The sequence below is a fragment of the Rhinoderma darwinii genome, chromosome 4, assembly GCF_050947455.1.
Source record: "Rhinoderma darwinii isolate aRhiDar2 chromosome 4, aRhiDar2.hap1, whole genome shotgun sequence".
Classification (NCBI taxonomy): Eukaryota; Metazoa; Chordata; class Amphibia; order Anura; family Rhinodermatidae; genus Rhinoderma; species Rhinoderma darwinii.
Genome location: NC_134690.1, coordinates 86,655,823 through 86,672,378, shown reverse-complemented (window position 1 = coordinate 86,672,378; position 16,556 = coordinate 86,655,823). Strand labels below are relative to the sequence as shown.

Here is a 16,556-nt window from a genome sequence, read left to right as displayed (position 1 = left end):
GCATTGAAAAGAAGACGATACTTATGTAGAACACATTCATAAGGAGCTATCTTTGTAGTATAAATACATATAAATTAAGCCAAACATCCATGATGAATAAATACTGTTCCAATGTATATAACATTGTATCACTTCATCTGTTTTTTTTTTTTGTTTTTTGTTTTTCATTTTACAGACTATATTTATTGATCTTGAAGACAATGTGGATTTAATGAAGATCTTATCTAAATGGGTAATGAACTCCGCTAAATGATGAGGCAAAGATGCTTATAGATTATGTGAACTGCACATCTTATTTCTCCAACCCATCGTCATCGATCACATCCAATGGATCTTTCGACAGTAACACAACAGAAGATTCACAATGCATTTCTAAATCTGCTTCTATGATGTGGACGTTTTTAATTCCAGCAGCAATCTTCAGCATTGTCACTTTATTGGTCAACCCAATGATCCTTGTTAGTATTCTAATGAAGGAGAAACTACGGAAAGAGACAAGGTATATTCTACTGGCCAATGTGATGGTTTCAGATCTAATCTTTCTTTTGTTTAACTCAATCATCTCTATGTGTAATGTCACCCGGTGGTATGTCCACAGGGTTTTCTGTTTTACAATGATTGTCTTCTCATTTTCAGCCTACTCCAGTTGTGTTTTGACTTTTACTGTTATGGTGGTTGATACATATATAGCGATCTGTTTTCCTCTTCATTACTATTCTCTCCTTTCAATGCAACGGACAAGGTTGATTTTAATGGCTATATGGATTTTTTCCTCACTCTTCCCCTTGATAGCATTTTTAGTGTCTGAAACATTTGATGAAGACTCTCTCGAAAAACTAAATGTTTGCCTCATGCTGAGCTATGGCTCTGATCAGAGGAAAAATAATTTAGTGACAGTAGTCTGTGCTTTTGCAATATTCTTCTTGATGATTTGTTCTGTTATGATCACATATTTTTACATAAAGTTATACACAATGACACGGAAGTCAGGAATTTGGGTGAGCCGCTTCTCCAGAGCTCGAATGACTCTACTGACGCACTCCATTTTGCTGTGTTTGTATATTGTTCCTGCTTTTATCCTGACAGCTGAAATCATGATGTTCAAAAACAGCACAATCAGCATAGAGGCAAGAATGTGGATATCAGCTTGTAATAATGGACTAATGATGATGATGCCAAGAGCCTTGTCACCCCTACTCTATGGACTGCGTTATCGAGAGATATCTGCAACATTAAAACACTGGTTTTCTCGAAACAGAGTGAGTTCAGATTCATGTAGATGACATGTCCGCCCATAACTCACACATTCAACATTTTAATTGCACTTGTAATTTATTTGTCTATAGGTTAATACATTAAATAAAGATATTCTATAGATTATTTGTTAATCTCGAATTACTTTCCAGAAATATTTAATGATGGGACTTTGCTTTTTATTGTAGTATTTTAAGATGTTTACACGTTGCATTAGTTACATGTGCAGCTTTTTGCTCTATATCAAATATTTTTGTGATTTTTCTTTCACTATAAACTTCAAAGGGAAAATCCGCAGTAGGGAAATCTACATGCGAAAATCTAGTATGTCATTCTTTTTTTTACATTTTTCAACAGAAAACACAGGACTGAAAACACTATCAAAGCAAATATTCAGATTTTCTGTTTGTGTGACAATTGTGGTTCCTGCAACATTATTACCCAGTGGCTGCAAAAATTAATTAATCTGAACACAAAACACAAACTGGTATGTATGTATGGAAAGAAAATAACATGAAATAACTATGTATATGACAAATAATGGAGACCCCGACAATACCACCTAATCCCCTAGATATGCAATCCTAATGTATACGCATCTATGAACACAAATATTGCATCAAACAAGCATATTTACGTGATATGTCAAAAGGGGAGAAGGGGACTGAAAGCCCCACGCTTATCGCCACAATGTGGCTTCCTCAGGGCTATAACCCTGCATATCTAGGGGATTAGGTGGTATTGTCGGGGTCTCCATTGTTTGCCACTTATCAGGGTGGCTACCCCCAGAGATTCTATGTAGCATGTCGATGCTATTTTAAATGTTTTTAATTCTTTCATGTGGTGTATTTTCTTCTAATAAAAACGTATATTTGTGATATACATAGTTATTGCATGCTATTTTCTTGCCATACATACATACCATGTTTTGTGTTCAGATTGTGCTTTATTAGGTATGTGGAAATATTTATGCAGTGCCCGCCGGTGACATAAATAAAAAAATGCAAAAATTAATTAGTTACTTTGATTTATTTGGGGAATACCTTTAGTGGTAAGATTTAAAGGGTTATTCCAATCACAGACATTTATGGCATATCCATAAGATATTCCATAAATGTCTCATAGATGTGGGTCCCAGCTCTGGGACCCTCACCTATATATCGAGAAGACAGCTTGACTGTTTCCATGACACCCATAGAACATAATGGAGAGAGCCTTGCACATGCGTGGCCATTTAATCCAGATGGGATACACAGAGACTAGTTTAAAAGGTCCAGATTACCATTGGAATACATTGATTTTAAATTGCTTGTGGGCCTGTTGATATGTGATCGTTTTTAAGAAGTTAAAGCCGAAAATGGCAACAAATTGACCTGTTTTGCAGGTGTAGAAAAAGTAGATCTACTGTACTATCATTGTTTACAGCTATAGAACTAACAGAACGGCACAATTTCACCTAAAGCACCTTCTTTCCCACTACTCGGCTGGCCCCAGGACTTAGATGCCTTTTGCTAGTCCAGTGGTTGATTCCCTGAATAACGGCTAGCTGGAGAGGAATCAAACCCAAAGGATGTAGTTGGCGGTGCAGTAGCCAAGGGGAACTGCAAACGTAAAGGTCTCAAAGAAACGGCCTGAAAAGGGTATAGCGAATTGATGGGTAACATAAGGGTTAGAGAGTCAAGTAATTGGCAATGGGAGACTGGCAGATACAGATGCGGTACCAGGCTTTAGAACCAGGTACAAATAAAATCCTGCATAGCAATATTAGATAAACCACTTTTATTTAGTAAATTTTAATGTTATTTTTATAATCCATGAGTATGTGAAAAGGTTAAATATATACAAAATAAATAATAGTGTTTTGTATGTTATATAGGTGCTTAGTTCAGAGAAAAGCTGCAAGTTGCACATATACAGTACACACACATACATATATATTTAACTTCAAGGAGAGTGACATTGGTCATTTACAGGTCACCCAATCATCCCCAATCTCCAGAAGACGTTACCTTTCAGGAGGGCAAGATTTTACTAAAAGAGGGCTTTATTTAAAAATACATGGAAATGCACTTGTAAGTCCGTATTATTTATGATATGGTCAAAAATGTTAGCAACTATACAACATATTAATTCTGTTACCCAAACCACAGGCCAAGATTGCTGTGCTGCAATAGCAAAATTGATGAAGTGAAGATTATATCCCCCAAGGACATAAATTTCACTTGACACAAATGAGATGGGTAGATGGATCAAGTAAAGATTATGTCCCCCTGTGTTCAGATATTCCAGTCAGTTGTGCAGATTATGTCCCCCCAGTGTTCAGATATTCCAGTCAATTGTGCAGATTATGTCCCCCAGCGTTTGGATATTCCAGTCAATTGTGCAGATTATGTCCCCCAGCGTTCGGATATTCCAGTCAATTGTGCAAATTATGTCCCCCTGCTTTCAGTTTTTCCAGTCAGTTGTGCAGCTTCTTTTTCAGAGGTGTCCAAACACCAGAGGTGAGTAATGTGTAGCCACTTTTTCAGAGAGATGTGCGACTTTTAAAAGAAAAAGCCCTTTCTGATGGATACCCATGATGACACACAGTTCTTGTAAATACACTTTCAAGAATATCCATCAGAACATTGGTGCGAGTGATCCAACGCAGAGGTTGATGGCAGTTTTCGCAGTCCAGATTGTTTGCAAGTAAATAGTGCTGTTCCATGAATTTGATGATATCAGTTTTATTCGTACCAGTTATAATAGGCGGAGTGTCTTCTCAAAGAAATGTTGATCCATTTTAATTTAAGGGCAACAAAAAATTGCAATTAATAGGGTATAATTATCAAGCTGTTTTACGGCCTGTTCACATCAGCGTTAGGTTCCGTTGCTGGGTTCCGTTAGACCTTTCCGTCAGGGGAACCCCTCAACGGAAAGGCACATGGAAACCATAGCTTTCCGTTTGCATTACCATTGATTTCAATGGTAATGCTTATGTTACTAATGGTTTCTGTTTGTCTCCGTTCCGTAAGGTTTCCGGTTTTTTGGGCCGGAAACAATAGTGCAGTCGACTGCACTATTGATTCCATCAAAAAAACTGAAACGTTACAGAACGGAGACAAATGGAAACCATTAGCAACGTAAGTATTTCCATTGAAATCAATGGTAAAGCAAACGGAAAGCTATGGTTTCCATTTGCCTTTCTGTTGATGGGTTCCCCTGACCTATCAACGGAACTTAAACGCTGATGTGAACACACCCTTATAGTAGCAGTATAGTAACAGTTGCCCATAGCAACCAATCAGAGCTCAGCTTTTATTTGACCTTAGAGCATTAATATATGAATTCTGTGGGATATTCTTTCTATAAGACAGCTTGATAAATCTCTCCCAATGTCACTGGGGAAGCAGGGAGACATAATCTTTACTTGTTCAATCAGGGAGGGGGACATAAACATCACTTGTTTAATCAGGCGGACATAAAATTCACTTGATCCAGCAAAATAATATAAAATATGCATACATAAAAGGGGACAATCATTGGTCAACTACACACCTCCCAACTTTCAAGTATCAGAAAGAGGGTGCAACCGATGCGGTGCACGTAGCGCGTCGCTTCAAAAAAATTTCCCACCCAATCCCCGCCCATACACACCCAGTTTAGGCCACACAGTATCATGCTCCCATAGTGCCTTTCACACAGTATAATACCAAATAGCTGCCCCCACACAGTATAATGCCCTCATAGCTGCCACCATACAGTATAATGCCCCCATAGCTGCCACCATACAGTATACTGCCCCATAGATGCACCCATACAGTATAAAGCCAAAACAGATGCTCCCATACAGTATAATGCCCACACAGATGCCCGCATACAGTATAATGCCCACACAGATTCTCCCATGCAGTGTAATGCCCATACAAATGACCCCGTACAGTATAATGCACAAATAAATTCCCCCATACACATAAAGCCCCATAGCTGTCCCATGCAGCATATTTCCCCTGTAGCTGCCCCATACAGTATAATGCCCCCCATAGAGTATAATGCCCACACAGATGCCCCAATACAGTATAATGCCCCCATAGCTGCCCCATACAGCCTATTGCCCAATAGCTGCCCCATACAGCTTAATGCCCACAAAGCTGCCCCCATACAGCATGCTGCCCCCATGTGGTATACTGCCCCCCCTAGCTGCCCTTATACAATATAATGCTCCCTTAGTTGCCCCTAGTTCCAGTTCCCTTTGTATATAGTGACACAGTGCCCATGTGGATAGCACCACAGTGTCCCCCCTAGATAGTGCCCCTATATAGCGCCACAGTGTCCATGTAGATAGTGCCAGACACCCTTGAAGATAGCGCCACCCCCTGTATATAGCGCCATTAGAACTCACCCTAGGAGTGGAATCCCCAGCCAGAGCATAGGCCAGGGATTCTGCTCCTAGAGGGATGCCCTGATGTCACTATCCATATATGATTTCAATACACCAAAAAAGAGATTCACTCCTTGTTGAAGGCGCTCCTGCGTAGGTGGATACAGTGCACAGTTAATATATGAAGCTGTGGGATATTCTAACTATAAGACAGCTTGATAAATCTCTCCCAATGTCACTGGGGAAGCAGGGAGACATAATCTTTACTTGTTCAATCAGGGAGGGGGACATAAACATCACTTGTTTAATCAGGCGGACATAAAATTCACTTGATCCAGCAAAATAATATAAAATATGCATACATAAAAGGGAGCAATCATTGGTTAACTGCACACCTCCCAACTTTCAAGTATCAGAAAGAGGGTGCAACCGATGCAGTGCACGTAGCGCGTCGCTTCAAAATTTTTTCCCACCCAATCCCCGCCCATACACACCCGGTTTAGTCTACACAGTATCATGCTCCCATAGTGCCTTTCACATAGTATAATACCAAATAGCTGCCCCCACACAGTATAATGCCCTCATAGCTGCCACCATACAGTATAATGCCCTCATAGCTGCCACCATAAAGTATACTGCCCCATAGATGCACCCATACAGTATAAAGCCAAAACAGATGCTCCCATACAGTATAATGCCCACACAGATGCCCGCATACAGTATAATGCCCACACAGATTCTCCCATGCAGTGTAATGCCCATACAAATGACCCAGTACAGTATAATGCACAAATAAATTCCCCCATACACATAAAGCCCCATAGCTGCCCCATGCAGCATATTTCCCCTGTAGCTGCCCCATACAGTATAATGCCCCCCATAGAGTATAATGCCCACACAGATGCCCCAATACAGTATAATGCCCCCCATAGCTGCCCCATACAGCATATTGCCCAATAGCTGCCCCATACAGCTTAATGCCCCCAAAGCTGCCCCCATACAGCATGCTGCCCCCATGTGGTATACTGCCCCCCCTAGCTGCCCTTATACAATATAATGCCCCCTTAGTTGCCCATAGTTCCAGTTCCCTTTGTAGATAGTGACACAGTACCCATGTAGATAGCACCACAGTGTCCCCCCTAGATAGTGCCCCTATATAGCGCCACAGTGTCCATGTAGATAGTGGCAGACACCCTTGAAGATAGCGCCACCCCTGTATATAGCGCCATTAGAACTCCCCCTAGGAGTGGAATCCCCAGCCAGAGCACAGGCCAGGGATTCTGCTCCTAGAGGGATGCCCTGATGTCACTATCCATATATGATTTCAATACACCAAAAAATAGATTCACTCCTTGTTGAAGGCGCTCCTGCGCAGGTGGATACAGCTAAACATTTTAACCTGTGCATGAACGCCTTCAACAAAAGGTAAATCTCTTTTCTGGTGTATTGAAATTGTTGCCTCCATCAGATTACGCAGAATTTTCCCAGATCACAGGTATCACTCCGAAGGCTGGCATCTGACAGCAGCGGCACGCTAATACTAGGAATGAGAGTTCATACAGACATCACTCCTCCCCTTTCGCTGGGGCCGAACCCCCATCAACCAATCGGATCCCAGCAACGTCAATGCTGACGTGCGGCTGTTCTAAGCATGTCAGACATGTGATCTGACCAGCCAAACACTGCTAACACAACCCACCAGTGACGCTGACATCCAGATCGCTACTGGGAACGCCTCCTTAGCCCTCAGCTGCACTCGTCAATAAGGGGGAGTATCCCGTTACTAGGGCAGTGTAGGATGCTATACAACTTGCATCCCGGCCAACTTATCTGATTATGAGTTAGGGTCAGCAGAAGTCACACTATTAGAGAAGGGTTTATCATTTGTTCCCACTGTTAAGTTTGATTCTATCACCTGGGTGAAGGATCTTCACCTTTTTGCCAGAAAATTGAAGTGGATCAAGTTTCATCATAATAAAAGGAAGTGCCAGGAAATGGGTTTGGAGGAGACTGATTTCGAAGGGTAAGATGTCTTGGAGGAATTGTGGAAAGAGTCTAATAGAGTTCCGGGACAGAGCCCTTTTACAACTCTTAAACCTAGAAGCAAAAAATTAACACCTATTGGAGATTTTACCAATATTGATCTGTTTGTTGATCTTGTATCTGACGAGATGAAAAAAATGGATGAAGATCCTACTGGGATACAGAATAACCTCTCCTCTGCTGAACGAGAGGCGCTGGTAATCTTGGAGAAAGAGCAGAATATCATCCTTAAAGCATCCGACAAGGGTGGGAATATAGTTGTCATGGACAGAGAGGACTATAAAAAGATGTGTGAGGACATCTTGTTAGATCCTGACTGCTATAAGATTCTTAAGAATAATCCCACCCCAATATACAAGACAGAGCTTCTGTATATTGTCAAAGATGCTAGAGATAAAGCGCTTATCAGTTCTAGTGAATTAAGTTTCCTACTCCCACAGTTTCCTACATTGGCTTCTTTCTATAGTCTGCCTAAAATTCACAAGGGGTACCCCCCACTTTGCGGTAGGCCGATTGTGTCAGGCATTAATAACTTGACCTAGAATGTAAGCACTTATGTATATGTAGTTTCTGCGCCCATTTGTCTTGGGCTTAACATCTTATGTCCGAGACACTACAGACGTGCTTAAGTGCATTGATGGGATTGTCTTGGAACAAGGTACCATGTTGGCAAGTCTGGATGTGGAGGCACTGTATTCCTCCATACCACGTGGACTTGGGTGTCAAGCAGTTGGCTACTTTCTAAGATCTAGGGGTATTCAACATATGGCCCATAATGACTTAGTTCTACGCTTACTTTGCTTTGTGTTAGAAAGTAACATTTTTATCTTCGAAGACCGCATTTTCCATCAACAGCGTGGTACAGCTATCGGGAGTCCAGCAGCCCCTACCTATGCCAACCTATACCTCGGCTGGTGGGAGGAAACTGCGGTCTTCGGAGTTCTTTTTTCGGGATGGACGTCATCAGTAGGTCTACGGATTAGATATATAGATGACGTTTTGTTGCTTTGGAACTCGTCAATACAGGAATTTGATACCTTCGTATCAGCCCTCAATAAAAATGCTTTGAGGCTTAGATTTACCAGTGAGATTAGTGAGGTATCACTATTCCCTCTGGATCTAAAGATTGTCAAAACTATGGAAGGCACATTACGGACTAAGGTCCATCATAAGGACAGTGCCACCAAATCCTCTTAAGCGTGGGATCCCTAGGGTTCGTCGTAACTGCAGCTCTATTGAGGATTTTGAGGCACAATCATATGATTTTGGAAAGAGATTTAAGCAGAGAGGTTTTCCAAAAAGGACAATAGACAGAGCACGTGGGGCTGCAGAGGATCAGAGAGATCGGATCAACTGGTACCTAGGCAAAAAGATGAGGCTAGTGCCACTAGGTTGATAGGCACCTTTGACTCTAAACAACCAGAGGTAATGGAGATTCTTACGAAGTATCCTAAGTGCATATGGGGACATAGCAGATAGGATCACGAGGAAACCTTCTGTCACTTTCCGAAGGGGAAAAATATTCGTGACAGGGTGATCCAAAGCTGCTTTGACCCAATACCACATGTGGGAACATGGTTGGACCGCAAGGTGCCAGGTGTGTACAGATGTGGGAGCTGTAGAGCCTGTAGCTTTATTGGAAAAGGCAAAAGATTTCGTAGTGTGACCACTCAGGCAGAATACAATATTCGAGACTTTGTGAATCGATGGGTGTTATTATTATATACTTGATCACCTGTCCATGCCCACTAAATTATGTGGGGAAGAATCTGTGTGTATGGAAACGCGTAGGGTCATAATAGAGGGGGAATGGGTGCAGGTTACAGCTTATCAAGATCACACAGGGTTTGCATCAGGGCACTGAGGGAATTCCTGGTTGCTTCAGAGTTCTGAGAAAGTGACTAGCTGTAATAATTGTCAAGCACACTAACCTCATGTATCATGATGTTTGTGTTTGTCCGTAAGGATTCATAACTGAATCAGTTGTTGAATCACAGTCTTGTTCTTTGTTATATTATTTTATCACAGTGTTTTTTTTCCACGGTGGAGATTGTACCCCTGATTTTAGCGAGCTTCGAATTAAAAGTGTTTTTACTCATTAGTCACATTCAGTGAATTGTAAATTCAAGTTGTGGGAGCACAATTAAATATAAAAACAAAATACACAGTGAAATATGTCCACTTCGAAGGCCAGCATACTGCCCACCCAAGGAGTTTACGTACTCCACATACCCGAAGTTTGTGTTGTGCCGACTATCATGCACAACCGAAGGAGGTCAGTGCAAACAAAACCTCTTCGTTCACTCGTGACAGGGGCCCCCGAGCTGTTCGCTTGGGGGACACATAGTCACACGAGCCCCAAATAATGTGTTTTATTTTGTATTTAGGTCTTTTATTTAGCATGGATTTATGTCTGTGTATTTCTCTCCCCCCTTACCCTTCTTTTTTTCATATGTAGTAGAATGGTACTTACCATACTGACGTCCCCTATGTAAGCTGTACAGTTGGTATGAGCGGTTTCCAGTTGTTTCTATCTCCAGGCAGATGTTTCCTGGTGAACAACTGATTGGTCAAGTTCAGCTGTGCTGATTGCATGAGCAGGTTCCAGAAACTTCTATTTCATGGCAGATCTTCTCCTAGGGACAGCTGATTGGTCATTTGAATTCCAAAAGGTGGGAATCTGAGCTATAAATGAGCGAGTTTTCTTTGTGGTCAAGTAGTTCTTCTGGAGCATGGACCGTCACCCACCTCCCTTTATGTTCTGAAATTCCTTCTTGTCGCGATTTTTGTTAGAGGGGTTTTGTCACCCAGCTGGGTGGACTTTGTCTTTTATTATAAAAGCTGGATTTTTTTTATTGGTTGTCACGATTTTAATTTATGGTTATTTATATATTTTAATTATTATTGCATTTATATTACCATTAATAAACATTGTGGCCCAAATTCAGTTGTCTGTGTTATTTATTGGTTTATTATTTTTGTGGGGTCTGTGCTACCATGTGCTCACTGTCTGTTCATGTACCGATGTTATAAAATTAGAGGAGTGCCTTGTCTCTTTTTTTCTCTTCTATTTTATTCTACTGTCCCTATATGGACAGTGATGTCAGTGGCTTCTTCTTGAGCGGAATCCCTGTTGCCGACTCTGGCCAGGGATTCCGCTCCAGGAGGAGCCCCTGATGTCAATGTCTATATATGGACAGACAAAATAGATGAGGAGACAGCACTTCCAACATATGTCAGCTTTTTAATCACCCGTGCGACGTTTCAGTCCAGCAGGACCTTTCTCAAGCATATATATGGACAGTGACCTCAGGGGTTTCCTCTATGAGCGGAATCCATGGCCAGATCATCGGCAACGGAGATTCCGCTCAAGGAGTAGCCACTAACATCACTGTCCATATATGGACCGTGACGTAAAGGCCTTCCCCGATCACACAGTGATTAAAGTAGCGCTTTGCCCGGGGAGCCCTCGGCGAGCGGAGGAGCTCCCTCTGCTCCTCAACTCTGAACTAATTCAGAAGCAGGGAGCTGACGGTTCCCTTCTTCAGAATTGGGTTTAACTGTATCTGCGTTCTGAGGACGCAGATACAGTTAACAGCGGGACTTCCCCCTTACTGCCTGGGACAGCGGGACACCGCCTGGAATCAGGGACTGACCCGATGAATCCGAGACTGTTGGGAGGTATGGTGAACTGTATAGATTTAAAAGAGATCTCCGCTTTTGATAAAAAGTAAATCCTAGACAGCAGTTAGAAATCACATGAGCAGACCAGATACATGTGCATGTATTGCATTATTACTGGGCACAAGAAAGACCAACTATTGTACAAATGAAAAAGGTTATGGGATGACAGGCGCCACTGATATAATAAACCAAAATAATAATAATAAACATAAATAAATAAAAACACAAGAGATCATTTGCAAAAAATAAGGCCGCGGTATTTATTAAGGGTTACCAAACAAACATAAATAGCAAATAATTAAAACTCATAAACCAAAGGGTTTAGTCAGAAGACTCAAGGCAAATAGTTCAATTCAAATGTATTTTTATTAGTAATATACCCAGTCCACCCATATTTAAATGAGCGACAACACACAAAAAATACAGCGACTTGTTGTAAGAGAGGGAGGGTGAAGTGCTGCTCCAGATCCTCTTCTAGTCAGACTGACATCTCTTCAGCCGAAGCTCAGCTTTTTATAGAAGAAACCTTCCTGCCGAAAACTGCTGCTGGTCAATCAAGGAGATCCACAGCTTGCCTCATGCAGATTCCAGAAGAATCCAGCATTCTTCCTGGTAACAACCTAGGCCTTAGAGAAATAGGTAAGTACCAAGAAAACTCCCATAAAAGGGGGGGGGGGCAGGTAGAGAGGCAAACACAGGAGCATAACACTTAATAATAATAATAATAATAATAATAATTATAATAAGGGGTGCCGTGATCCCAGGTGGCCCCTAGGCTTAAGGCCCTGTTGCGTTACAGACTGCATATAAGCATAACATTTATTTTACAAATTGGTATATTACTGCACAAATATATATATTACAGATAACATCATAAGAAATTATTTATTTTAAATCTACACCGTGTATTGCATTCACTTTTATTAACAGATATTATGTAATGCAAATACAACATGCCAACTATGTCCCAAAATATACAGAATTTCCAAAAATGTCCATTCTTTCAATAGAAAGTGACTACTCCCTCTCAATCTTCGGTTAGTGAGAGTTTCAGCTGCTGGATGTTCACTAATTTGACTTTTATAACACGAATGACACATCCTAGAAGTCTTGGTTAGAAGTTTTGGGACAATATTGTGAGGCACGGCACCTGCATGGAGATACACAAGGTCCTTGCAGTTCCAAATTACAGAGGTGTAGGCACTACTTGTGGCAGTGTATGATTCCTCCATACGGTGCTTTATTACAGAGATATTCTCCCCTAGAAGCAATATTTCCAGGGAAGAATACCTCTGTAATATGGGGTCTGATGAAATATGGCACATTTTCTGTCTGTTGTATTCATACAAAATCTAACAGCAAAACATCCTCTATATGAGACCGGAGGTATAAGGAGATGTAGTAGAGACCCAGAGATTTCTATAGGTGCACTATTATGGCTAAGTATAACTTGGAGGTTGTACAGAGCGTAACACAGTAGTGTACATGCTCTTTAAAGGGGTTGTCCAGTTTAGAAAACCCATTTTCATATAACTTTTAGGAAATTTTGAGTTAATAGAGTGGGGTCCCCTGTTCTGGATCCTCATCTCTTGACCAGAAGGTAGACCTGTTCGGTCCTGTCCTACATTACACACACAGCTCATTGATCTGAATGGTTACTGTGTAATGCTACCTTTCCCCTGTGGTGGCGCTGCAGGGAAGTTGAACAATTACTGCGAGGTTTCCCCACAGATTATTGCTGATTGCAGCAGGGAGAGGCTTTGTCATCAGCTTATTGTCAAGGGAGCGTTCTAAAAAGTATGGATTGTTCTAAGTGAAGAACCCCTTCTACTTGAAAGCACCCAATAGAATAATGGTTTAATGATACTCTGAAAACCAGCTAATGTTTGCAGACATTTGACTGTACAACTGAACATATATACAGTATCTATTATACTTTTACCATGCACATTAAATTCCTTAGTAAAATATGCATTAAAGTGGTTTTCACATGAGGGACATGGATATGTCTTAAATGTCAGATAGATGCGGGTCACACCTCTGGGACCCGCACCTATCTCTAGAAGGGGCTCCTCTAAACCCCATTGTAGCTTTTGTGCTCTTGCTGACTCCCGGCCACTTCCTAATTACATGGTCGGGACATGGTCGGGAGTTACGGAAACAGCTATGCTGTTTCCATAACTCCCATAGTAGTGAATGGCAGTTACGGACGCAACTTGGCATACGAGCTACGCTGTTTCTGTAACTACTATTCAGTTCAATGGGAGTTAAGGAAACAGCTTAGCTCAGAAAGTTACGCTGTTTGCGTAACTCCCCACCATGTAATCAGTAAGTGGCTGGGAGGCACCGTGAGTACAAAAAGCTAGAACGGGATTTAGGGGACTCCGTTCTAGAGATAGGTGCGGGTCCCAGGGGTATCCTGCGGATATGTCATAAATGTCTCTAATGGGAAAGCCCCTTTAAAGGTGTTGCCCTGGATTCCTTTTTTCATCTAGTCCTCTTATTCACCTAGAATAATAGGGCTTTGCTATTAATTGCTACAGTGGGGACACGCAGTACTCTCTGTGGAATGTATGGGTGCACAGAGTGGGGGGATGTACGGACATATACAGTATATACAGTACAGTATATGCAATATATATAAAAAAAGATATGCAAAATCTAAGTTTTTAGTTAGCAAATATACAGTTATGATATTTCCCTTTCCTCTATTAGTATCACTTCATTTCCTTGAGCTAGAAATTAAAGAAGACCTTTTAGAAGGTCCCTTAGCTTATTTTATTGGCTTTTTGTGTACACCATTATATTTTGTATATGAAGCAATAAAGTGAGATTCCTACAGAAACCAGCTCTCCCTGGACAAAGCAATATGTCTCGAACATCCTCAATATATACGGTGGATAAAACTAACTTTAGCTGTGAACAGGCAATTAGTAGTGCTTATTTAAACAAATAGACCCATGCGAAGCCGGGTAACTCTGCTAGTCTAGCAAATATGGCACCACTGGCTTCCACATCAAGGGTTCTCCTCCATATCACATCAGATGACCCAGATTAGCCAATAGAAGCTCGCAGGTTCTTCATTCTTAGCCTCACTGGAATACACACAGTTTTACACCAAGTTACCCATAACAATCCAGCCATCTTTCTTTACACTGGATTTCAGCATTCTCATAAATTGAACCCCTTTCAGACCAGTCATGCCTCCAAAGAGGAACCCTGCACTTGGAAGAAAGACTCTTGCAGCAAAGCGCATGGCTGCTGTCCGAGCTGCTGAAACCTCTCAACAGACCCAAGCCTGTCTCAAGCCTGAGAAGATACGTCACAGCCAACAGCGAGCTGCTGAAACTCCCCGGCAGACTGATGCTCGACTGCAGTCTCAGAGAGACAGACGAGCAGCTTCATATCAGTAGAAAACAACGTTTTTAACCACACACACAAACAAATAGACCCGTGCGAAGCCGGGTAACTCTGCTAGTTCCAAATATAAAAGAAAGGAGCAGGATGCAATCTCTAGTGTGAACAAATTATGACACATATTATTACGAAGCTACATATTCTATATATAGTTGGATTTGTAGCTGCATCTCACAATAGCCTTTAAGTGTATCCGTGAGCTGGTGCTACAAGACTGTGTCGCTTGAATTTCCAGAACAGCCTGAGAGATCTATATATCTCCCTGTATCTGAACCCATATAGGAACGGAGACACACCTTTTGGCAAGACTATTAGGACATGACAGATGGTTAGTGTGATCAACATTCCTGTCTTTAGACCTATAACCTCATTAATGTATAACATGGATTCTGCCAACAGAAGAAGAAGAGGACAGAAGTAGAACCCGAGTATGATGTGGTGCATCAAGAACGTGACACTCGCCCTCGAGGAAACACCTTTCCACAAACCACTTTCCCTGGTTTTATAACACAGGAATATGTAGCAGCACAAAATCATTGAAAAGCATAATAGGAAACCAATAATAAAAAGAATATGGATCAGCCTGATCGTCTGGTCACCATGTAACGTCATAAGAAGTATGACAGGAAGAGAACAAAAATCATATTGGCAGGGAACAGGTTTTTGAGTAAAGTACAAAACTAAAAACAAGATTCCAGCAAAAAGACATGAAGAGAACCATAGCAAGACGATGAACTTTTTAGTTCTTGATGGAGGTAGAAGGATCAAGTAATGTAGAGGACACAGGATTGCCAGGTATGTGTCCACCACCATTCCTCCTGCTGTCAGAACTCCACCACCGTAGGATACAGCCAGTGAAAACAGAAGCAGCACGCACATGTGTTTTGAGATATGTATGTTGATCATGTTACAAATGCTGTTCAAAGTGTACAAAAACAGATATATTAAATCTGAAACCAGAGCATTTCCAAGTAGCAGGAACCGAGTTTCCTGACGCAAGCTGAAGTTGGAAAAGATAGAAAACAGAATTGGCGGTGTCACTGAAATGGCAGCTACAAAGCAGATTGTAGTAGGAAGCAGAAACATCCTGATTTCCAGGTGAAAAGGAAGCAATACCCAATCTGAATGCAAATAGGGAGACAGGCTGGCCACATTTAGGGAAAAATTGTCCACGTCTCTTTGTGACATCAGTGACACAGCACAGCCTGAAGAGTTCATGTCAGTTCTTTAGATCCAGGTACCCTCCAGATGAAGAATATTGTTTCGGATTAAAGCTCATGCCCAAAAATCCAGATACTTGTGACAAAGATCCTGCTAACGTCTATGATGGCTGAATCTATTTCCACAAAACTAGAAATCCCACAGCAGCGTGTGTCTAGCTGTTGTTTCAGGTCTCTGTCTGTTCCAACCTCTGCCACAGCAAAGCAACAGATGGAATATCCGCTTGACCAAGCACATATCCAACTGTATATAGCACAAGATATGTATGCTCAGCCATAATCCTGACTAAACTAAAACTTTTAGCTGTCTCTGGTAATGAAATATTGATTATGTCTACTGCACCTGTCATCATATCATCTGATGATAAGAAGAAAACATGTAGAAGAGGCAGAAGTTAGCTGGTCACAATGGTGATGCCTCTGCTTTGTCCCTATGTAAATGTCTGAAATGAAGCGTGATGCATGTTCTTGTTACCAAGATAATGCAGCATTTCTCAAAGTATGTTATCTTTACCATCACTGGATCCATCAAGGTCAAATGACTAGTGAGAGTAAATAGAGAAAAACACATCTATCCA

The 16,556-nt window shown here is 41.4% G+C and overlaps 2 protein-coding genes across 2 annotated transcripts; one reads left to right on the top strand and one right to left on the bottom strand.

The window, feature by feature from the left end:
• Positions 1–263: 263 nt before the first annotated feature.
• LOC142760772 (putative G-protein coupled receptor 148) lies at positions 264–1,283 on the top strand. The gene has a single exon (XM_075863953.1). It carries the CDS (start codon positions 264–266, stop codon positions 1,281–1,283), a length of 1,020 nt encoding a protein of 339 aa, XP_075720068.1.
• A 13,658-nt stretch (positions 1,284–14,941) lies between these two features.
• On the bottom strand, positions 14,942–15,976 carry LOC142760771 (putative G-protein coupled receptor 148). The gene has a single exon (XM_075863952.1). The coding sequence runs from the start codon at positions 15,974–15,976 to the stop codon at positions 14,942–14,944; it is 1,035 nt and encodes a 344-aa protein (XP_075720067.1).
• Positions 15,977–16,556: the final 580 nt, after the last annotated feature.